Source organism: Pan paniscus, chromosome 5, assembly GCF_029289425.2.
Source record: "Pan paniscus chromosome 5, NHGRI_mPanPan1-v2.0_pri, whole genome shotgun sequence".
NCBI classification, from domain to species: domain Eukaryota; kingdom Metazoa; phylum Chordata; class Mammalia; order Primates; family Hominidae; genus Pan; species Pan paniscus.
Genome location: NC_073254.2, coordinates 35,363,362 through 35,388,936, shown reverse-complemented (window position 1 = coordinate 35,388,936; position 25,575 = coordinate 35,363,362). Strand labels below are relative to the sequence as shown.

The 25,575-nt window shown below is 40.9% G+C and overlaps 1 protein-coding gene across 3 annotated transcripts in view; it reads right to left on the bottom strand.

Annotated features, from left to right (window-relative positions):
- The window catches only part of CDKAL1 (CDK5 regulatory subunit associated protein 1 like 1), a 704,387-nt gene that overhangs the window by 484,540 nt on the left and 194,272 nt on the right, over positions 1-25,575 (bottom strand). For all 3 annotated transcript variants that reach the window (XM_003823187.6, XM_034961532.3, XM_034961530.3), the window contains exon 6: positions 15,130-15,226. In XM_003823187.6, the coding sequence (XP_003823235.1) occupies positions 15,130-15,226 (97 nt within the window). The remainder of the gene's footprint in view (positions 1-15,129; positions 15,227-25,575) is intronic.

The window sequence follows — 25,575 nt, the reverse complement described above, 5'->3', positions numbered from 1 at the left end:
TTTTTCTATATTTGCAAACAATGTCATTGGAATTTTGATAGAAACTGCATTGAATCTGTATACTACACCATACATAAAAATCAGCTCCAGATTATAGGTCTAAATGTAAGACCTGACACTGTGAAATTCCTGGGAGGAAACTCTCTCTCCTTAAACATAGGGAAAAAGATCTTTGACATTGGCCTTGGCACTGATTTTTTGGATATCACACCAAAAGCTCAGGCAACAAAAAGCAAAAATAAACAAATGGGACTACATCAAGCTAAAATGATTCTGCACAGCAAGGGAAGCAATCAACTGAATGAAAAGGCAGCCTATGGATTGGGAGAAAATATTTGCAAACCATATACCTGATAAGGGGTTCATGTCCAAAATATACAAGGAATTCATACAACTTAATGGCAAAATAATTAAATAACCTTATTTAAAAATGGGCAAAGGACCTGAATAGACATTTTTCCAAAGGAAACATACAAATAGCCAATGAAAACATATATAAAAATGTGGTCAACATCATAATGATTAGGGAAAGACAAATCAAAACCACCATGAACTATCACCTCACTGAGGATGGCCATGCCAAAGAGACAATAAATAACGAGTGTCAGAGAGGAAGTAGAGAAGAGAGAACCGTTATGCACTGTTGGTAGGAAAGTAAACTGGTACAGCCGTTATGGAAAACAGTATGAAGATTCCTCAAAGACTTAAAAATAGAACTACCATATGATCCAGCAATCCTTATATATCCAAAGGAAATGAAATCAGCACTCTGTAGAGATATCTGTGCTCTCAAGTTCAATGCAGTATTATACACAATAACCAAGATGTGAAAACAACCTAAGTATCCATCGATGGATGAATGAATAAAATAATTGTGGTATATTTAAGTAATGGAATATTATTCAACATTTTTAAAAGGATATCCAGTCATTTGTGACAACACTGATGAACCTGGAGGACATTATGCTAAGTAAACTAAGCCAGACACAGGGGAAAAAAAATGCATGATTTCAATTGTGTGTAAAATCTTTACTTAAAACAAGTCAAATACAGAGAAACAGGGAGTAGCCTGGGGATTACCGGGGTGGGGAGGGGGAGAAAAATGTGAAGTAGATCAAAGGGTACAAAGTTGCAGTTATGTAGGACAAGTCTAGAGATCTAATTACATCATCAGGGCTATATTTAATATTGTATACTGAAAATCTGCTAAGAGTAGATATTAGGTGCTCTTACTACACACAAACATAAAAAGTAACTACAGAAGGAGATGGATAAGTTATTTTGCTTGACTCTAGTAATCATTTCACTATGTATATATAAAAACATTGTACACCTTAAATATATACAATAAAAAAGGAAAGAAATGCCCTTATTTCCATCTCCATTAAGAACTATACATATAAAGTCTTTTCCATCAAATATATGTTCAGATGTTTCCCCTTTACCATAACGAAGTTTGATTGAATAATCAGCATCTGACAAGTCAAAGTTCAATATTAACTTCTCTATTAAGCCAAGTCCCTACCTTACATAGTAATGGAGGAGGGCTCAATTTCCAAATCCTTTAAATGTGGGGAAGCTGACAGCAGTCACTAAGCTAGCTTAATGTGTTTCAACGCTATGAGAAGATTTTTCTTGAACTCACAAGCCCGTGAGCAACTTTGCTGTGTAACACAAAACAGCATTTGATGTTATGTGTGATTTAACTTTAATACTCATCTCCCAGTATATTTTCATCTTTAATCTCTTCATTCAAAAAGATTCTTCCCCAAAGGTAGAAATAGCCCTTTCAACAGAAGTTACGTGACAGTACATTCCTCATAACACTGAAGGCATATTTCACCTGAATGGTAGTACCAGTGAGTGACTAATACTGAGTTAGAGATAAAAATAACTAATTGAAAGATGAAGCCAGGCTAGAAGGGTGCCAGTAAAATGAGGATTGGTACCAGGAACCTCTCTTCCTCTTAAACGCAACTAAAATACCTATTAAACTTTCTGTAGCGGGGAGGGGTAAAGGAGGCACAAAACCCCTTCAGCAATAAAAACAAAATTCAACAGGCTAAGCTCAATCACACACAGAAACATTGTTTGGGACATCAGAATACTCCTATTAAATAACAGAACATGTTACAAATTAAAAGATAATTTAAAAAGTGATACCAAAGTTAAACACAGAGTAATATTATAACTAAAACAAATACACATTAGAGATGTAAAATACCAATTAATAAACAATTTTACACATCAGGCTTGTCCAACCCATGGCCTCTGGGCCCCATGTGGCCCAGGACAGCTTTGAATGTGGCCCAACGCAAACTAATAAACTTTCTTAAAACATTATTAGATTTTTTTTGGCGATTTTTTTTTTAGCTCATCAGCTATTATTAGTGTTAGCGTTAGCGTATGTTAGGTGTGGCCTAAGACAATTATTCTTCTTCCAATGCAGCCCAGGGAAGCCAAAACATAACTTCTGTCATACATAAAAGGCAGAATAATGATCTCCCAAAGACATCCAAGTCCTAATCCTTGAACCTGTGAATATGTTACTTTACATGGCAAACAGAACTTTCTGGATCTGATGAAGATTAGGGACCTGAGATAAGATTAACATGGATTATCCAGCTAGGACCAATGTAACCACATGAGTGTCAAAAGAACCTGAGAACCTTTTCCACCTGTGGGCAGAGTGAAGCAATGACAGAACAAGTGTGGGGAAGAGACAGCCTTGCTGGCTTTCAAGATGGAGGAAAGGCCCACAAGCCCAGGAACACAGCAACCTATAGCAGCTGGAAAAGGCAAGGAAATAGCCTCTCCCCTAGAGCCTCCAGAAAAACATGCTGTCCTGCTAATACCTTTATATTAGTCCAGTAAAACCCACATCCAACTTCTGACCTCCAAAACTCTAAGATAATATAATATGTATTGTTTTAAACTACTACGTTTAGCCGAGTGTAGAGGCACACGCCTGTAATCCCATCACTTTGGGAGACCAATGTGGAATGATTGCTTGAGTCCAGGAGTTTGAAACCAGCCTGGGCAACACAGGCAGAACCTGACTCTATTTAATTAAAAAAAGAAAATAAAGATAAATAAATAAAAATAAACTACTACATTTGTGATACTCAGAGCAGCAAAGAAAACTAATATACTAATTAAGAAACAAACATGGGCTGGGCGCAGTGGCTCATGCCTGTAATCCCAGCATTTTGGGAGGCTGAGTCAGGAGGATCCCTTGAGCCAAGGAGTTCAAGACAAGGCTGGGCAACATGGCAAAACTCTGTCTCTACAAAAAAATTAAAAATGAGTTCAGTACAGTGGCATGTGCTTATAGTTTCAGCTACTTGGGAAGCTGAGGTGGAGGATCACTTGAGCCCAGAAGGTCAAGGCTATAGTGAGCTATGAGTGCACCATCACACTTTATCCTCAGGGACAGAGTATGACCTTGCCTCGAAAGAAAGAGAAGGAAAGAAAAGAGAGGAGAGGGGAAAAGAAGGAAGGGGAGGGGAGAGGAAGGAACACATAAACATATGATGGAGTTAGCATCATAAAAGGAAAAGGAAAAATTTTTAAACAAATGCTGCTGGAATAACTAGGAACAATATGAAAAAAATTAAAGTTAAATCCATATCTTATAATTTAATACTCACTCAAAAAATATTTATTAAGGCAGACACTGTACTAGGCAGAGAAGGTAAATGTACAGTATATATAAATATGTAAAATAATAATAAAATCCGTGGCTCTATAGAGCCTATCAGTAAGTGTCCATCACAGTAACACACAAATGGACTAACAGTTTTCATATTTTAAAAAAAGGTGAGAGAGAGAGAATACATTAGACACTTTATCAGACATGTTACCTCAGGGAACATAGCTTTCAAATGTTGAAACCACATTACAAATTACCCACCCACCCTCCAAAACTCCATGTTTCTAACTATATCAAAATTTTAAAACACAATAAAAAATGACAAATATGAGCCAGCAATCCCTCTTCTGTGTATATAACAAAAGGAGATGAAATCCCTACCTCATAAAGGTATCTCTACTCCAATATTCATTGCAGCATTATTCACAACAGCCCAGATTGAAAATAACCTAAGTGCCTTGTGGTGTATCTATACAATGGAATATTATTCAGCCTTTAAAAAGGAGGAAATCCTGCCACTTGCCACAACATGGAAAGACATGGAGGACATTATGCTAAGTGAAATAAGCCAAACACAGAAAGAAAAATAATGCATGATCTTAGACATGTGTGGGATAAAAAAAAGAAAAAGCTCAAATACACAGAAATAATTGAAAAACAGTGGTTACCAGAGGCAAGGGAGGGAGAGCTGGAAATGGGTTAGGGATTATGCTAAATAAGCAGATTTTGGCTGCTCTTGACACAAAAATAGTAAGTCTGAGATGACTGATACATAAATCTGCTTCACTATATATGTATCCCAAACATCATGTTACAAACTACAAATATGTACAATAAAATTTATTTTTAAAAATATATATAAATGAGATACAATGGTTGAATATGAGAGGGCATTTTTTTTTTAATGATCGCCTATAATGTCAGCATTTTGGGAGGCCAAGGAAGGAGGATCTGAGTCCAGGAGTTTGAGATCAGCCTGGGCAACAAAGTGAGATCTCCTCTCTCTTTAAAATAAATTTTAAAAATTAAGAAAGAAAAAAAAAGATTGACAAATATTTTCTCCATGTTAAAACAGGTTGATTTCTTACTATTTAGTTGGAGTCATTATATTTCCTGGACATAGGTCCTATAGGAGATTTGAATACCTTACCGAAGATACATAGATGGCAAAGAAGCACATGAAAATATGCTCAACATCATTAGTCAACAGAGAAAAGCAAATTAAAACTACAATGAGATATCACTAACACACCTAGTAGAATTATCAAATGTTTTTAAAAACTGACAATACCAAGTATTGATTAAGATGTGAAGCAGCTAGGACTGGTGATAGAAATGCAAAATGGAATAGCCACTTTGGAAAACACTGGCAGCTTCTTAAAAGGCAAAAGAGATGCTTATCATACGACCTGGCAATCCCAGGTATTTATTTACCCCAGAAAAATAAAAACATGTATCTACACAAAGACCTGTGGATGAATGTTTATGGAAGCTTTATTTGTAACAGCCTTTAGCTGAAAACAACACACATATCCATCAACTGGTGAAGAGATGAACTGTGGTCCACCCTCACAGTGAAATAATTCTAGGCACTAAAAAGTAACAACTACTGATAAATGAAACAACATGGATGAATACTGAAGGCACTGTGCTAAGGAAAAGAAAAAAGACACAAGTAATATATTCATTTACATGACATTCTCAAAAAGACAAAACTATAGGAACAGAGACCTCATCAATGGTTGCCAAGGACTGGTGGCATGGTTGAATAAGAGAGGGCACAAGATAACTTTTTAGCACAATGGAAACTATGTGGTGACTGTCCAAATTCATCAAAAGTGAATTTAACTGTTAACTATACCTCAATAAATGTGACCTAAAATAAGAAAAGACTGATATCATGAACATACAAGAAAACAACGGACAGATAATGAACAAAGGGCATGAAGAGACAACCAGTACATTATACTGCTTCTCGCCTTCACCTGTTCATGCTATCCTCCCCCGCTGCCCCAACACAGTGTTTCACCCTGTCCTGTGGTTCACTGAGTGCAACCCCCTTCCTTCTCTCCACCCTCACTAGCGTACTCATCACTCATCTGCACAACTCTGCACTACACTTCTTAACATTCCCCACTCCACTCACTCCTTGCTGATCCTATTCCCCTCCAGGCATCTTACACACAGGTGCCTGCTCTTATATTGTTGTTTCTGATTGAAAGTCCTTTTTCCTTTCTCCACTCATTAAACCACTACTTAATATCAGAGGCCTATGTAAAGCATGGCTGCATCCTCTGTGTGCCCACAGCCCTTCTCCCTATGCAGATTAATCACAAGGATTTGCACCTCTCATCAGATTTCATGGTCTTTAGGGAGAACATATGTTGTATTCAGCTCAGTATCTCCAGCAAATGGTTTAGTTCCAGGCACATAGTTGTGCTCAATGTTGATTCTACTATTAAGTACATTAGTTAATTTTTTTAAAAACAGCAAATACAGAGCACTATGTGCCAGGCTCCATGCTAAGCACAATTACATGTAATAATTGATATATATATATATATATATTATTTTTTTTTTTTTAAGTAGAGACAGGGTTTCACCATGTTGGCCAGGCTGGTCTCTAACTCCTGACCTCAAGTGTTCCACCCGCCTCAGCCTCCCAAAGTGCTGGGATTACAGGCGTGAGTCACTGCACCCGGCTATATTAATTGATTTAACCCTTAAAAAACTCAGAGTCAGGTTCTATTATTATCACCACTTAACGGTGGAAGAAACTGAGGTACACAGAGGTTAAGTAACTTGTACAAGGTCATGCAGCTAAGAAACAGTGCTGCAGGGATATGAACCCACGCAATCTAGTTCCTGAATCCATACTCTTAATCACTATGATATACTACATTTTAATCATTCAATAGGTGAAACATATATGAATACAGGTGAGATTAGAAGATGCCAAAAAAAGTGAAACCAACAGGTCAAGGAAGGGAAAAACATAAATGGGTGTTTAAATTTACATGTCATTCTCTCACAATACTACCTTTTAGACAACGGAAGTTAAAAAAAATAGAACATGGCAAGAAGAAATGTTCGAAGTAGGGGCAAACAGGAGAAGGAGAGCGTTCCTCAAGCCTTGCCCTCAATACTGATCCCACTGTTACTGTGACACTGCTCCACTTTGTGAATTTGTTTACCTTTTGCAACATGGTGTACGATAGAAATATTCTCAAATTTAGCCGTTCAAATGCAGCTTTAACTGTACACATAATTTTCAAAATTAAAGTGCTCGCATTTGAAATAGTCAAAAGTCAATCCTGTTTCACTTTTCGAGATTAGAGCAGCCTGCCTGAAAAGATGTTTAACCACTGCAAATCAACCTGGTAATAGTCCCTGAGATAAGTGGACACCTGTGTTAAACCACATTTCTGTTCAGCTCTCCAAAGAAAATGTTCACCTGCCTGCAGGGCTCACAGCTGGCACATGAGGAAGCCTTGTCATTTACAAATTTTCAATATCAAATTGTATATTCCGTTGTGAATTGCATGTCTTAACATTTTACAACGTGTCTATTAATCTGCAGTTTATTTAGAATTTCTAGAGCTATAATTAGTTACAATGATCAGTCCAATGAATTAACACCAAGACCAACTTCAAATGTGGTCCTTGTTAATAACACAGAAAAACTACACAAAGCACACAATTTCATAAACACACTTTCTAGTAATAGAGTGAGAGCCTAACTTCCTAATAAATGTTGTTCCTGTTAATAATGGATACTGTAATAACTGATAAATAACACTACCTTAGGAAGAAGAACTCAGCAAATAAATATTGTTTCACTCATCTCTCCCTAACACAACTCACAACCAGCAGACACCAAGGGCATTTCCATCTGAGCCTTAAAGAGAAATTCCCAACTAATTGATCTCACTGTGGTCTAGGGACCCATCTCACTAGATTCTCCAGGAAGCTGGAGAAGCTCTGGACTCAAACCAGAATTCTCTCCCTAAGAACCAGAACGTAAGCTCAGTGAGGACAGGGATCTGGGACGATTTTATATACTGCTGCATTCCCAGCACTTGCATAGTACTGTGCAAGGAACAGTACACCAAGCACACAGTAGGCACTCAGTAAGTACTTGCTGAACCAAATAAATAATGATATGGCAGGTCTAGGATTTGAAGCTAGGCTTTCTGAAGCCTGAAGTCTACTACTCTTTTTTTACTGCAAATGTTAAGAGAACATCCTATGTTCTGGTTAACTAATCTAAAAGAAACTTTCTGCCAACAAATTAGCCTAAAAGAAAAACAGAAACATTCAAACAGATATATTCACAAGATATGAAACTATCTACAGCTAACATAAATGACATAAACAAATAGCAGTAATAAAAATGGCATTGCATGAAAACTCTAAGGTAGATGATTAACTATAACTATTTGTTAAAAGAGAAAGGGAATTTTTAACTGTAAGGTAAAATGTTTCAAGATCCTAAAAAGAGACAAAAAGATCTTGATTCTATACTGGTCACTCATAAATATATATCATCTAGATACAAAATTTAAACTTCATGCTAAGATAGTTTCATATCTTGTGAAAAAGATTTTGGCTAAAACTTTTTATTCAAGACGTACATGTTTTCAAATCTGTTCTCTCTCTGCTTCCATTGTGAAGAAATTAGACAGGTTTGTGCACAGATTTTTGCTCCAAGATGGGAGAAGTGCAGAGGTTACAGCCACCAAAGCCAGTGCATCTGGACTCAGAGGATGGCAGGCTTTATTTCTGGTTTCGATGTTGTTATTTTCTTTCCACGCACCATCACACAAATAATATTAATCACAACTAGGTGATTTCAGGAGAGAGTGGGACAGATGATAATAAAAGGCCCAGAGGTCAAAAAATTGCTTACCATGTGTTCTCACCACACTGCCTTGTTCTGATTACTAAACTAAATGCCCCATTCCTACAGGCTTATATTGATGGAAACTAGCATGTTATGATGGTAGTAATTTCTCTCATTATCTATTAATATCTTCTTAAATGCCTATGCTATGAGCACTTTCAAACATGGGTAAGTACAATAAAAGTCCTTTAACTCAGATGTACAATAAGCAGCTTGCTCATCCAATGATCCCCACCTCATGGAAGTTTTTTATTTTAATCGCCTGGTCAATAGAATTGACACATTCTTCCTGTACTGTAAGGTGACACAGATAAAGGCTAGCAGAAGATAAAAGCAAAGAATGCAGTTACAGTTGTTCTTCCTTCCAACTCTATTAACATCCTCCCATCATAGAAATTTTGTGAAGGAATAGCATCCTTTACTCAATCATGCAATACAATTCTAAACTTCCTGCTAAAAATAGTTTCCCAAGTCACTGAATTTAAACATCTATTCTTTTTGGACTTCAGAATTGTTTTCTCTTTGTATAAAATATAATTCATTTCTTTATTTCACTGTAACTCACTATATTTGAGAAGGTTTCTAGTTTTATAGAAATTCTATAGAAGAGTTCTATTCAAAAGTAGGTCTCTCTAAAGATAAAACTTAGATAATTTTGTTTCCTAATTTGTAATTTGTTTTCAAAATTTTCAGTTATGTGGACATAATTTTCATATATAAAAAGTCAGTGATGATAAATAAAATGTAATATACCTGCCACAGAAAAAAATGCTCTACAAAATGATATTAACAAATAATAATCTTATACTTTAATAATATGTAATGCTGGTAAATATATAATTAAATTACACCTCTGAAATGTTAATGATAGTGTGACCCCACTTTCAGAAATTTTTCAAAATATACTAATTTCAAATTTAAAAAATTTAAAAGACCAGTGAGAGCATTAATGTATTATGTATATTTCCTAAAAACTAGAAAATTCTTAAATACAATAATTAAGAAATAGGTAAAGTACGTTATATCCTTCAGTAGAACACTAATGCCACACTTAAAATGGTTAAAAAACTCATGAAATAACATCAAAAAATAAGAATATAAAATAGTTTTGAGATTACAATTAAGTAAAAGATGCAAAGGTTAAGTCTGAAGAAGATAAGCAAAATTTTAAATGCATTATGGTGACAGAAATATAGATTTTATTTCTACTCTTCAAAATGTGTTCTTAAGTTATTTCTCCAATTGTAAATGAGCAAAATAAGATAAACCTAAAGACTACTAGTGGTAACAAAATGGGACTATATGACAGAACAAAACAGCAAAAGAAACTCTCAACAGAGTAAACAGACAATGTACCGAATGGCAGAAAATGTTTGCAAACCATACATCTGACAAAGGTCTAATATCCAGCATCTATAAGGAACATAAACAAATTTACAAGAGAAAAAACAAACAGCCCTATTAAAAAGTGGGCAAAGGACATGAACAGACACTTTTCAAAAGAAGACATACATGCGGCTAACAAGCATATGAAAAAAAGCTCAGTGTCACTGATTGTTAGAGAAATGAAAATCAAAACCTCAATGAGATACTACCTCATGCCAGTCAGAATGGCTATTATCAAAATGTCAAAAAATAACAGATGCTGGCAAGACTGTGGAGAAAAGGGAACACTTACATGCTGTTGGTGGGAGTGTAAATTAGTTCAACCATTATGGAAAGCAGTGTGGCAACTCCTCAGAGAGCTAAAAGCAAAACTACCGTTTGACCCAGCAATGTAATTACTGGGTATATACCCAGAGTAATATAAATCATTCTACCACAAAAACACATGCATGTGAATGTTCACTGTAGCACTATTCACAATAGCAAAGACATGGAATCAACCTACAATGACATATCGGATAAAGAAAATGTGGTACATATACACTATGGAATACTATGCAGCCATAAAAAAAACAAAAACAAGAGCATGTCTTTTGTAGGACTATGGATGGAGCTGGAGGCCATTATCCTTAACAAACTAATGCAGGAGCAGAAAACCAAATACCATACGTTCTCATTTTTAAGTGGGAGCTACATGATGAGAATACATGGACACATTGGGGGTAACACCACACTGGGGCCTATTGGAGGGTAGTGAGTGGGAAGAAGCAGAGGATCAGGAAAAATAACTAATGAGTAAAAGGCTTAGTACCTAGGTGATAAAATAATCTGTACAACAGACGCGTGTTTAACCTGTATAACAAACCTGCACATGTACCCCTGAACTTAAAATAGAAGTTTAAAGAAAATAAATGTTAACCACAGAACAACAAAGGTGTGGGATTAAATAGAAAAAAAAAATGTTGGCTAAAATAAGCTTTAAAGTTGTTGAAGAAGGGTGGTAGATAGAGCTCCCTCTCCCCTCTCCCCTCCCCCCTCTCCCCTCCCCCCTCTCCCCTCTCCCCTCTCCCCTCTTTCCATGGTCTCCCTCTGATGCCGAGCCAAAGCTGGACGGTACTGCTGCCATCTCAGCTCACTGCAACCTCCCTGCCCGATTCTCCTGCCTCAGCCTGCCGAGTGCCTGCGATTGCAGGCGCGCGCCGCCACGCCTGACTGGTTTTCGTATTTTTTTGGTGGAGACGGGGTTTCGATGTGTCGGCTGGGCTGGTCTCCAGCTCCTAACCGCGAGTGATCCGCCAGCCTCGGCCTCCCGAGGTGCCGGGATTGCAGACGGAGTCTCGTTAACTCAGTGCTCAATGGCGCCCAGGCTGGAGTGCAGAGGCGTGATCTCGGCTCGCTACAACCACCTCCCAGCCACCTGCCTTGGCCTCCCTAAGTGCCGAGATTGCAGCCTCTGCCTGGCAGCCACCCCGTCTGGGAAGTGAGGAGCGTCTCCGCCTGACCGCCCATCGTCTGGGATGTGAGGAGCCCCTCTGCCTGGCTGCCCAGTCTGGAAAGTGAGGAGCGTCTCTGCCCGGCCGCCATCCCATCTAGGAAGTGAGGAGCGCCTCTTCCCGGCCGCCATCACATCTGGGAAGTGAGGAGCGTCTCTGCCCGGCTGCCCATCGTCTGAGATGTGGGGAGCACCTCTGCCCTGCCGCCCCGTCTGGGATGTGAGGAGCGTCTCTGCCCGGCCGCCCTGTCTGAGAAGTGAGGAGACCCTCTACCTGGCAACCGCCCCGTCTGAGAAGTGAGGAGCCCCTCCGCCCGGCAGCCACCCCGTCTGAGAAGTGAGGAGCGTCCTCCCTCCTCGTCCGGGAGGGAGGTGAGGGGGTCAGCCCCCCGCCCGGCCAGCCGCCCCGTCCGGGAGGCGAGGGGTGCCTCTGCCCGGCCGCCCCTACTGGGAAGTGAGGAGCCCCTCTGCCCGGCCAGCCGCCCCGTCCGGGAGGGAGGTGGGGGGGGTCAGCCCCCCGCCCGGCCAGCCGCCCCGTCCGGGAGGGAGGTGGGGGGATCAGCCCCCCGCCCGGCCAGCCGCCCCGTCCGGGAGGGAGGTGGGGGGATCAGCCCCCCGCCCGGCCAGCCGCCCCGTCCGGGAGGGAGGTGGGGGGATCAGCCCCCCGCCCGGCCAGCCGCCCCGTCCGGGAGGGAGGTGGGGGGATCAGCCCCCCGCCCGGCCAGCCGCCCCGTCCGGGAGGGAGGTGGGGGGATCAGCCCCCCGCCCGGCCAGCCGCCCTGTCCAGGAGGTGGGGGGGCGCCTCTGCCCGGCCGCCCCTACTGGGAAGTGAGGAGCCCCTCTGCCCGGCCAGCCGCTCTGTCTGGGAGGGAGGTGGGGGCGTCAGCCCCTGGCCCGGCCAGCCGCCCCGTCCGGGAGGGAGGTGGGGGGGTTAGCCCCCTGCCTGGCCAGCCGCCCCGTCCGGGAGGTGAGGGGCGCCTCTGCCCGGCCGCCCCTTCTGGGAAGTGAGGAGCCCCTCTGCCCGGCCAGCCGCCCCGTCTGGGAGGGAGGTGGGGGGGTCAGCCCCCCGCCCGGCCAGCCGCCCCGTCCGGGAGGGAGGTGGGGGGATCAGCCCCCCACCCGGCCAGCCGCCCTGTCCGGGAGGTGAGGGGCGCCTCTGCCCGGCTGCCCCTACCGGGAAGTGAGGAGCCCCTCTGCCCGGCCAGCCGCCCCGTCCGGGAGGGAGGTGGGGGGTTCAGCCCCCCGCCGGGCCAGCCGCCCCGTCGGGGAAGTGAGGGGCGCCTCTGCCCGGCCGCCCCTACTGGGAAGTGAGGAGCCCCTCTGCCCGGCCAGCCGCCCTGTCTGGGAGGGAGGTGGGGGGTCAGCCCCCCGCCCGGCCAGCTGCCCCGTCCGGGAGGTGAGGGGCGCTTCTGCCCGGCCGCCCCTACTGGGAAGTGAGGAGCTCCTCTGCCCGGCCACCACCCCATCTGGGAGGTGTACTCAACAGCTCATTGAGAACGGGCCATGAAGACAATGGCGGTTTTGTGGAATAGAAAGGGGGGAAAGGTGGGGAAAAGATTGAGAAATCGGATGGTTGCCGTGTCTGTGTAGAAGGAGGTAGACATGGGAGACTTTTCATTTTGTTCTGTACTAAGAAAAGTTCTTCTGCCTTGGGATCCTGTTGATCTGTGACCTTACCCCCAACCCTGTGCTCTCTGAAACATGTGCTGTATCCACTCAGGGTTGAATGGATTAAGGGCGGTGCAAGATGTGCTTTGTTAAACAGATGCTTGAAGGCAGCATGTTCGTTAAGAGTCATCACCACTCCCTAATCTCAAGTACCCAGGGACACAAACACTGCGGAAGGCCGCAGGGTCCTCTGCCTAGGAAAACCAGAGAACTTTGTTCACTTGTTTATCTGCTGACCTTCCCTCCACTATTGTCCTGTGACCCTGCCAAATCCCCCTCTGCGAGAAACACCCGAGAATGATCAATAAAAAAGAAAAATAAATAAATAAATAAATAAAGTTGTTGAATGAAAAAAAAAAGAAAAAAGAAAAAAATGTTTATCTGCCAGTGTCACAGCTTTGTGTCGGCCCTAAAAATTGGACCGACACAAAGCTGTGACATTGGCAAATAAACTCATATTAATAGCACTAAGTGTCCTCCCTTACACTGTATCTGGAGAATCTCCTGTACAGCCTAACATACGCTTTTCCCGGCACACAATGGCATTTTAAAAAATGTTGCCATAATGTATGCAGAGAAGAGCCTTTTGCCATACTAGAGAAATTCTGCTATTCTCTAACGTAATTCCTTGAGATGAAATCTAAGATCAACTCCAAGTTTTTACCACATTCCATCTCTATAAAAGACTTCCAACTAGTTTCCTATTTCCCTAACACAGCAGGATTATGTTTATAGAGAAAGTTAGTCTGACATGAAAAGATAACTCGGGAGTCCCATATTCATTTCATTCCTTAAACCAAGAAAAATCAAAATGTAAACAGACAAATGGTGAAAACAAACTAAAGTTACCAAACATTCAGGTTCTGTTTGTTGAAAGTGAGAATGTTTGTTCAAAGATTATTAAATTTGCTAGTGGGGTAAGGACCTCACAGCAGAAAACAAGTTCATTACACTGAGAACATGATACAAGAACCTGTCAGTAGTATATCAAATAAGGAAAAATCTATCATAAAGTGCAAAGCAGATGCCAATTAATTATGTAAACTTCTTCTATGAGCATATGATGTTTTTACACATTTTTTTAAATTAATGTAGCCTTTTTAAACAAACAACATTGCTGAGCTTATCACCTACAGCTTCAGTAGAATGTTGGGAAGGAAGAAGCACCATCATTTGATCAACAAATATTGACTGAATATCAGCTACTTCAGGGCATTTTTACTCAGTCAAAGAGTAATTGACTACAAAGAACAAGAGAGAGAGAATAGACAGTAGTCTCCTTACTTCACAGAGCTGACTGCCCACGCCACCCCCCAAAAAAAGTATGCTAACAACAGAAATACAATGGGAAGATTTTTTTCAGGCAATCAACAAACACTTATTGAGTGCTTACTATGTGCCAGGTATCACAGGAAAGGCTAGAGAAACATGGTGAGAGTTCTAAAAAAAGATTGAAAAACTATTCTCATGAGGCTAACAATTTAAATAGACAGGTGGGCTTTATTCAAAGAATTATACGACAGGTAACTGCATAGTAAGCAAAGAGAAACTAGAGAGAATAATTATGGTGGACTACACAGAGTAGGCAGAGAAGGCTTCACAGAATGTTGTCATGTTGGAGCTGAGACTTGTGGTGGTAGGTATAAGGGAAGTGGGGCATTTGAAAAAAGGCATTGATGTACTAGGGGGCGAAAAGCAAGTAGCTGAGTGAGGTGGAAAAACTGTAATGACTTGGAAAGCGATGGTAATAGACAGCCAAAGACCGGGTTATTAAGGGATGTAAATTCCACACTATGGCTTTTTATTGTGTTGCTCTTTCTTAATGAGAGAAACTAACACATGTTTTTGTGCTAAGGTGAAAAAGTTACACAGAAATGACAGTTTCAGGGACAATAAGGAAAATATGTTTAGGACAGCCATAAGTGTAACATAGCTTACAAATAACCTACAAACAGAAAATAAAATGCGGCGCTATTACAGGTGTTAACAATATAAGATTTTCTCTTTTTGCATCAGGTACAAGCTTACCCCAATGATACTCAGTCCCTTAAGGTAGTCCTGGCGAGGCTGGGCTTGAGGAACGCATCCAGCCAGTACGATTTTCTTGTTCTCCTCTTGAGCTTTTCTAAAAGATTGAAGAGAAAACAATGTGAATTCCTTTGCTCATGGGTATACTCTTGGAAACTGTTGTTAGTGCATATTAGTTCTCCAAATAATAACAGGCCTATCTCACATGAAACAAGATTTTCTTACAACTGGTTAAAGAACACATAATAAAACTTCTGTACAATATGTCTATTTATCGCAGCATTAAAGAACACAACAGCAGTCCAATCTGATAATGCCATTCATTACCGTCTCATTATAAAACAAAAAAATTCATTATTTTTTACTTTATTGCCAAGGATATGAATCATTCTTGAAAACTACATTTTCCAGATAGGCAAGCTAACTCTCCAAGTAGGTTACTTATTTTAAATGTTAATGAAAATATGCCTAAAACTTAATAGACTATTTCCTAGTCTTTTGACCAATATAAAAGTAAAATATACTTTAAAAAATTGAAACAGAGAAGAGTAAATAAAAGGTATAATACCCTACGTGCTAGTAATTCCCCCATCTCCTCAGTCCTGCTCCCTAGAGACATGCTAAAGTTGACTGCATATGCTTACTTCCAGACACAAGAATATCCCTCACATATGCAAGCATATATGGGAAAACAAGCTGGTGCTTTGTACATACAAACATATTTGAAGATTTGAGAAAGTATTTCTGGATTACAGAAACCTAGATGTGAAATCCCCACTCTGTTGTGTAATTATTTCCTCAGTATAAATTCTAAGTAATTGGGTGCAGTGGTTCACACCTGTAATCCCAACACTTTGGGAGGCCAAGGCGGGAGGATCACTTGAGCCCAGGAGTTTGAAACCAGCCTGGGCAACATCGCGAGACCTTGTCTCTACTAAAAATAAACAAATTAGCCAGGCATGGTGGGGCATGTCTGTAGTCCCAGCTACTCTGGAGGCTGAGCCAGGAGGAGCACTGAAGCCCCAGGAGTTCAAGGTTGTGGTGAGCACCACCAATGATGATGGCGCCACTGTACTCTAGCCTGGGCAACAGAGCAAGACTGTGTATTAAAAAAAAAAAAAAAAACTAAGAAGTAGAAATGCTGGCTCAAAAGTATACATATATGGCTATTTTTTAAGCATTTCTTTACTCAAGAGGGTGCTAGCAATATGTTTTGATGTGACATTATTCACTCGGGTATGCATATATATAGCAAACATTTATTTTGTGCTAGAAGACAGTAGTGAACAAAGCAGAACTTATATCCTCTCCTAGAAACTACTCAAATCCTTTGCCCATCTTAAAATTAAATTTTCAAGTCTTTAATTCTTTTGCATGTGTACAGGTATTGGAGTGTGTTTTGATGCTTTGTTCACTTTTATTGCTGAGTCTTTGGGCACTGCGTGTTATGTACCAAATTGGGTCCCTCCTCCCACCACTACAAGCAACCTCTAGGTTCTGAAACCAACTGAGAAAGGTAAGGGTATTAGCAGCTCAGTTTCTGTAGGTGTGACATTAAACTATACTACTATAAAGTAAAAGGTCTCTAAACCTGGCACACTTCTTTGTCTTTGTCAACTTTTTCAAGAGTACAAATTCAGAACTAGATGCCAACAAAAAATTGGGCTCTTTGTGATAAACAGCCACATCAAAATTTTCTGGGAAGTACAGAGAGAATGATTAAATAAATGAATAGACAGAGTACAAAATACTATTTTAACGGCACCTGCATTTCATTTCAATAGCTTCTAAGAACACTTTGATATAATTTTTCTTCTTGCAATCTTGAAAAAGCTTGTTAACGAAATAAAAACAAATCTGACTTTGGTAGATTGCATAACACATCCAAGAGAATTATTGCCTGGCTCTGCCACCTGGTTTTACTTTTTATCAGTACCAAGCACATCATTGCATATAAATACTTTTCTTGTATTAAATGTGAAATACCTTATCAAACAAAAAAATCTTTCCATTTTCATTAGCCATGTATACAAAGATGTTAACATCAAGTTTCTTCAAGAACTTTCATTATAACACCTAGAATCACTGCCAAACATCCAAGAGACATTGAGATGACTAATAATTAAATCCAAATTCAAAAAGCCTGCTTCCTAAAATGCTATTCAATTTCTTATTAAGCATATCTAAGACATCATTACACTGAGTGTTTAAGAGAACACGGTAATGAAGAAGACAAGTGCCTTGCACTCAACAAGCTTATGGTTTATAATATTTGAAATACAAAAGAACGTTAAAAACACAGCATTGAGTAAGGTGTCCTTGGTGACAGTGAGATGGATAGCTAACATACCACGAAGTCAAAAAGAATATGCAGAAAGGAAAATACAGGAAAAAGCTTCATGAGGAAATCTAGGAGGATTTTTATTGGCAAGACAGGAGTAGGAAAAAGGGAGATGGAGGCAGAGAAAGCTCAGGGCAGTTCTTAGAGCATGAACAAAGACAAGGAGGAGGAAAGTATTTCATTATATTAATAGAAATAATTTCTGTAATTGGGAGAATGAGAGGGCTTATACTGTAGAAAGAATCTTAAGAGGGTTGAGAGTCTCTAATTTTGTGGGCAATATGGAAATCTCTTAAGTTTTGGTGGCAGAGTGGAACTTTGAAAACATAACACTGGTGACATAGTGTAAAATGTCAATACATTTGACATTGACATTCCCCTTCTGTTTGCCCTAAATAGAAGGGGAAAAGAAGCCAGGAGGTGAGGAAATTAATTTAATACCCTAGGCAAAAGGATCAGAGAACCAGAACGCATGTGGAGGAATTTTTTTTTTTTTTGAGGCAGAGTCTCGCTCTGTGGCCCAGGCTGGAGTGCAATGGTGCTGTCATGGCTCACTGCAAGTTCCGCCTCCTGGGTTCCTGCCATTCTCCTGCCTCAGCCTCCCGAGTAGCTGGGACTACAGGTGCCACCACCATGCCCGGCTAATTTTTTTTGTATTTTTAGTAGAGATGGGGTTTCGCCGTGTTAGCCAGGATGGTCTCGATCTCCTGACCTCGTGATCTGCCTGCCTCGGCCTCCCAAAGTGCTGGGATTACAGGCGTGAGCCACCGCCCCCGGCCGGAAGATTTTTAAAAAGATGATGATGATTACAGAAATGGAGATTCGTTCTCTTGCTAGAATATACTTGAAAAATACCAAAGGAGGAATCAAAGATAATGCCAAAGTTTTAGTCTAAAGTAAGGGTCAGCAAACTTTTCTATAAAGGGACCAAAAGTCAATACTTTCAGCTTTGCTGGTCATAAGGTCTCTGTTGCAACTTCTTAAACTCTGCCACCTTAGTGCAAAAGCAGCCATAGACAATACTTACATGAATGGGCATCTAACATTAATAAAACTTTATTTACAAAAACAGGCAGCAGGCCATAGTTTGCTAATAGTTTGCTAATCCACAGCTTAAGAAAACAGAGAGAAAAAAAAAAAAGAAATAGTTGTTCCACTGGTTGTCAGAGCTGAGCACTGGGATAGAAGGTAATAAATTAACATAGGACACACTGAATCTGAGATTCTAGCAATGCCCATCAAATCTCTGAAATGCAAGTTGTCTGGCTGAGAATAAGTGAGGATAGATTTCAAAGTGATAGTTGATGACAGCGGATGCAGCAGTGTCAAAGTGTGAGAGAATCCAATTGAATATAAAACATTACAGTTTTATAGAGGTGTACAAACATTTCTATAGGATCAAAAATAATAGGTGAAAACAAAGAACCAATGATACTATGACAATAAAAACTGTGGTTAGTACTTACATAGCACTTAATCAGGGTAATAGCCATTATGTAATTAGTCATGCAGAATACTTGAAAACAGTACAGCCAATATATAACAACTCAGGGACAATGTTCTCGTGACATGAAATAGGCGAAAGCTTATTTTAAGGGAATAAGAACACCAAAAAATTAAAAGAAAAATTGAGGTGCATGATTAAGTAATTCACACACTATACCATTGATATGGTTTGGCTGTGTCCCCACCCAAATCTCATCTTGAATTGTAGTTCCCATAATACTCACATATCATGGGAGGAGCCCAGTGGGAGGTAACTGAATCATAGGAGTCGTTTCCCTCATGCTATTCTCATGATAGTAAGTTCTCATGAGATCTGATGGTTTATAAGGGGCTTTCCCATTTGTTCAGCTCTCATTCTGCCTCCTGCTCCCCTGTAAAGAGGTGCCTTCTGCCATGATTGTAAGTTTCCTGAGGCTTTCCCAGCCATGCAGAACTGAGTCAATTAAACCTCTTTTTTTAATAAATTACCCAGTCTCAGGTATGTCTTTATTTGTAGCGTGAGAATGAACTAATACACCCATGTAACAAATCTGCACATGTACCCACTGAATCTAAAATAAAAGTTGAAATTAGTTTTTTAAAAAAAGAGACGGTCGGGTGCAGTGGCTCATGCCTGAAATCCCAGCACTTTGGGAGGCCAAGGCGGGTGGGTTGCCTAAGGTCAGGAGTTCGAGACCAGTCTGGCCAACGTGGTGAAACCCATCTCTACTAAAAATACAAAAAAATTAGCCGGGCATGGTGGCATGCACCTGTAATCCCAGCCACTCAGGAGGCTGAGGCAGGGAATTGCTTGAACCAGGGAGGTGGAGGTTGCAGTGAGCCAAGATCGCACCACTGCACTCCAGCTCAGGCAACACAGTGAGACTGCATCTCAAAAAAAAAAAAAAAGAAGAAGAGGTGCAGCAACTTGCCCCTTTATCCCAGCTCTTTGGGAGGCCTAGGCAGGTGTATAGCTTGAGCCCAGGAAGGCGTATGAGACCAGCCTGGGCAATGACGTGGAATTACATTGGCTTTGGGGAAAAAATTATTTCATTATTTTTTTAAATTTGGCTTTAAAATTCTAAAGCAGACCAGAACTATAATCTAAGCCGAAATCATAGCTGTCATGGAATATTAACACCATACTTTACAAGTCACCAAATAAAGTAGCAAAGTTTTAATGCAAATTCACACAGTATTTTTGTTCTCAACAGTACCTTCTTACAGCTTGTTCTTTTTGTCTGGTTAGCTTTGTTCAGGTTAATAAAAGCCTTAAAAAAATTTCCTTTAAAAATGTACCCAGCACAGACATATTTTTAAAAGCTTTTATCCTGCAAAATATGAATGGTGATAAGAATAATACCTGAAGAAAATTTAAAATAGTATTAATTTCCATGTCTTCACTTCAGATAGCCTTGAAATGCTAATATAAAAACAATATAAATTTAATATAATGGGTCATTTTTTCTTGAAACATATTTCTAAATAAAGAGAGGTACCCTTTTCTAGAGCATTAACTTGAGTAATATAGAAAACATAAAGAAGTTTTCCCTCTTGTCTTCCAAAAACCAAATGGAAGAAACAATTTGTACAAAATCTTTTTCTTTCTTTCTTTTTTTTTTTTTCAAGACAGAGTCTCGCTCTGATGCCCAGGTTGGAGTGCAGTGGCATAATCTCAGCTCCCTGCAACCTCTATCTCCCAGGTTCAATTGATTCTCCTGCCTCAGCCTCCTGAGTAGTTGGCACTACAGGCATGCACCACCACACCTGGCAAATTTTTGTATTTTTAGTAGAGACGGGGTTTCACCATGTTGGCCAGCCTGGTCTCAAACTCCTGACCTCAAGGGATCCACCCACCTCAGCCTCCCAAAGTGCTGGGATTACAGGCATGAGCCACCGTGCCCGGCCTGTACAAAATCTTAAAATTCATAGCATAATAAAAAATACTTAAAGATGACAAAATATCATTCCCTTACTTCACAGATGAGAAGATTAAGATTTAAGAAGAGGCAATGATTGAGGCCTAAAGTCCCACAGTTTCCATAGTTAGTGCTGGAGCTGGCAGGAGCACCCAAGATCTCCAGATTCCATGAATACCATATTTCAAAAACCTTATTGCATTCAACAATCAGAACTCAGCTGTGTTGGCCAATCAAAACTAAGCAAGTTTCAATCCTTCATTTGCACAAATGGACCCAATTGGAAACCTGGGTGGGAACTTTTGTTATACAACTCAAGCCTCCTCTTCATTCTCTAGAATGCACCTTTGTTTTACACTAAAGGCTTCAAATAGCCGGGTGTCATGGTGCACTGGAATAAAGTCTGTTTCCTCCAAATCCCTTTTTCAGAGAACTTTTGTTCACAAGCATTTCATGTTTTCATTCTACAATTTGTTCATGTATCACATGCCAGACACAAGGAAAAATAAAGACACAAAGATAGTCACTGATCTAAAGTTCACAGTTGAGAGCGAGAAGGAAGAAATATGCTTTAGAAGCCAAGTTTTCAAGTAAAAGGGAAGAATGGAAGAACAGAGATGTGGAGATGGCAAGGACAGCTGCAAGTAGCTGTGGGACAGTCATCATGCACCTTTATCAAGAGACCCAAGGATACCAATGTTATGCAGGAGAAGTGGTTTTCCCTGAAAGCATGACTCCATCACCCTGACTCCCACTGAGGTCCCTGAGGGAGAAGGTCAGGGGCACTGGGGCGGCTGGGCAGCTGAGACTAAGAGTCCTCCCCAACCTACAGTGCGACCTGTTACTGTGTTTCCATCTGCTTTACAAGGGCAACAAGGGTCTGTGAAAGATTAGTTTAAATGTTTTGTAGCTTTATTTTAAGGGGAAGAAATGAGGATACGTATACAGACTTCTGTGAAGAGGTTAAGGGTCTTTAAAAACTTGGTTCATTATAGAAAGAGAAATTCAATGAGACACATACAAAAAGTTTGAAAAAGAAACTACATGGGAAAAATGAAGGGCGGAAAAGTAAACGATGGAGAAAAGTCAAAGGTGGTACCTGCAGAAATTAGAAAATGGTGACTGTGGTGCTCGCACAATGAGTAATGAATGAGAAGTACAGTAAAAATAAAACACGCATCAGAGGGGCTTAACTAGCCTTATGGCTCCAAAGTGAACCAAGTGCAGACAATGGGAATGATTCCTTAGACTTGTAAGAAGATACCTGTCAGCCAGGCGTAGTGGCTCACGCCTGTAATCCGAGCACTTGGGGAGGCAGAGGCGGGCAGATCACTTGAGGTCAGGAATTTGAGACCAGCCTGGCCAACATGATGAAACCTGATCTCTACTAAAAATACCAAAAAAAAAAAAAAAAAAAAATTAGCCAGGTGTCATGGTGCACAGCTGCAATCCCAGCTACTCAGAAGGCTGAGGCAGGAGAATCGCTTGAACCCCGGAGGCAGAGGTTGCACTGAGCAAAATGGTGCCACTGCACTCCAGCCTGGGTGACAGAGTGAGACCCTGTCTCAACAACAACAAAAAAAAAAAAAAGAAAGAAAGAAAGAAAAGAAAAAGAAAAAAAGAAAAGAAAAAGGAGATGGTTCTCATAGCCAGGCAAGATGGTACACACCTGTAGTCCCAGGTACTCAGGAGGCTGAGGTGCAAGGAGAGTTTGAGCCCAGAAGGTCGAGGTTGCAGTGAGCTTGGACTGTGCCACTACACTCCAGCCTGGGGAGCAGAGCAAGACTCCATCTCAAAACAATTTTTTTAATTAAAAAATAATGTTTAAAAAAAGAGAGAAGATGATGCTTCTGAGTCCTACCAGGCTGGCTGCTACAGGTCATCCTCCCTGGAAATCTTTCACCAGATGTCCTGGCAGCAAGGTAAGGGGAGAGATCTTGTCATCCTGGGAGGCTGGCTGCTGTTGGCTATGGTCTGATGGGGCTCCATGACAAACTGAATGGATGAGACTGGTTACTTACGAGTTCTGTGCCTGGGCCCATTTAACTCTAGGTAAACCCAAAAAATCAAATTCCTGAACCTGCCAAACTGAACCTTTCATACCCTGAAAATTACTGCCAACGCCTATTTATGTCACCTGATAGACAGCTTGTCTCTATGACACATGTTTCCACTTCTCTACAACTGAAACTCCAATCCTTCAAGATAATGAAGCATATATACTACCTAGCTTCTCAGGCTAGTGACTTAAAAGCTGTATCTAAAGTACTAAAGGCCGTAAGTTTGTTCTTTGATTTAAAAATTCAGCATCAAGTCATTTGTGCAAGTTAATCTCAGTCAACAGCAAGTCCATCCTTCCAGTTCTTCCCATAACTCTTAGAATTACTCTTAACTTCTCTCACACTCAATCCATCAGCAAATCCCACTCAGAAATATACCATGTTTCAACATACCTCAGAAATATGTCCAGGTTTAAGCCACTTATCACCATCCCCACAGCTACCACCATGGTCTAAGCCAGTAACACTTTTTCCCTGCTGCCTTCCATCTTCATTCCCTTAGACTTTGGTCTCAACACAGCAGTGGTCATTTTAAAACAGAAGCCAGAACATGGTACTCTTCTCCTGAAAGTCGTTTCATATATCATCATCTCACAAGGACTAATAGTTCATAAGAATGGCCTACGAAGCTCTAACTACCTGGGCAGTCCTCCCTTCTGCGTTCCTTCCCTTATCTTCTCCTACTCTTTCCTCATTCACTCTGTTTCGGCCACAGAGGCCTTCTGAGTGTTCCTGAAAAAAAGTCATGCATGCACTTGACATTAAGCCGTGGCACTTGCTGTTTCTCCACTGATACATTCTTGGCCCAGATGTCCACATGGCTCACTTTCCTTCATCTGCCTCAACTTCGCTCACATCACCCTCTCATCTGCTTAAAACTCTTATACTCCACAGCAACACCACTGGCTGCTTCCCTGCTTTATTTCTCCTTCTCTCTTTTTTTTTTTTTTGAGACGGAGTCTTGCTTCTTAGCCCCAGCTGGAGTGCAGTGGTGTGATCTCAGCTCACTGCAACCTCCACCTCCCGGGTTCAAGCAATTCCCTGCCTCAGCCTCCCGAGTAGCTGGGATTACAGGCATGTGCCACCACACCCAGCTAATTTTTGTATTTTTAGTAGAGACGGGGTTTTACCATGTTGGCCAGGCTGGTCTCGAACTCCTGACATCAAGTGATCTGCCCGCCTCGGCCTCCCAAAGTGCTGGGATTACAGACATGAACCACCACACCTGGCCTATTTCTTCTTCACAGTACTTCTCACCTGTTCCTCTACCATGTAATCTCTTTCTTTCTTTCTTTCGTTCTTTCTTTCCTTCCTTCTTTCTTTTCTTTCTTTCTTCTTTCTTTCTTTTCTCTCTTTCTCTTTCTTCCTTTCTTCCTTTTTTTTTTCGGGTCTGGCTCCATCTATCTATCTTTCTTTCTTTCTTTCTTTCTTTCTTTCTTTCTTTCTTTCTTTCTTTCTTTTCGGGTCTGGCTTCTTTCTTTCTTTTCTTTCTTTTTTTTTCAGGGTGTGGCTCCATCTCAGCTCACTGAAACCTCCACCTCCCAGGTTCAAGTGATTCTCCTGCCTCAGCCTCCCAAGTAGCTAGGACTACAGGCACATGCCACCATGCCCCAGATACTTTTTGATTTTTGTTTTTGTTTTTTAGACACAGGGTTTTGCCCAGCCTGGTCTCAAACTCCTGAGCTCAAGTGATCTGCCCATCTCGGCATCCCAAAGTGCTGGGATTACAGGCATGAGCCACTGGGCCAGGCCAATGTAATTTTCTTATTTAACCTTTTAATAGTCTGTCTCCAACCACCTCCTTCCTCCAGAGCATGAATGTCATAAAGATGGGGATTTTTGCGTATTTTAGTCCACAAGCATGCTACCAGGCTTAGAGTATGCCTGGCACATTGTAGCAGCAAAAAGGAAACAGGAGAGAACTAAAAGTACAACCACGAGGAGTAGCTAACATGAATCACGGCATAGGCACAAAAAGGAACCTTACGGTCATTTGAGAAGCAGGGTAGTAAAATGGTTAGCACCCAGACTTAAGCCAGGCTGCCTGGGTTCTAACACTGGCTCTGCTATTTACTAACTATATAACCGTAGGGGAATTACTTAACCTCTCTCTGCTTCAGCGTCTTCACCTGTAATAGAAGTTCCTACCTCATGAGGTTGTCGTGAGGGTTAAATGTTAATATGTGAAAGCACTTTAAAAGTGCTGCCACGCAGTAAGTACTTTATAAACTGAGAATTATAGAGATCTACAAGTGCTGACAAGGAAATGTGTCCACAATATATGGTTACACGAAAGTAGCAAGTTATAGAACAGGATGTAAACTATGTCCAATTTTTATAAAGAGGGTACATGCATAGAAAAACCTGTGAAAGAAAATACTCCGAAATGTAAATAACTACTTTTGTTGGATAAGACATTAAGAAAAAAAAGAAGAAACTCTCAAAGCCTGACACCAAAACAGAGCAAGAGGAAAGAGTTCCCCAGCAGCTGTGGGAAGGCTGCATCCTGACAAGCTCCTTAGAAGGCATCATCCCAAGATTAAGACTAATCTAAGAGGACAGATGTCATAAAGAGTACCTCCCTAACTACCTGCCTAACTTGCTTTATGTAACCTCAAAGAGTTCCCCAACATTAGGGGAG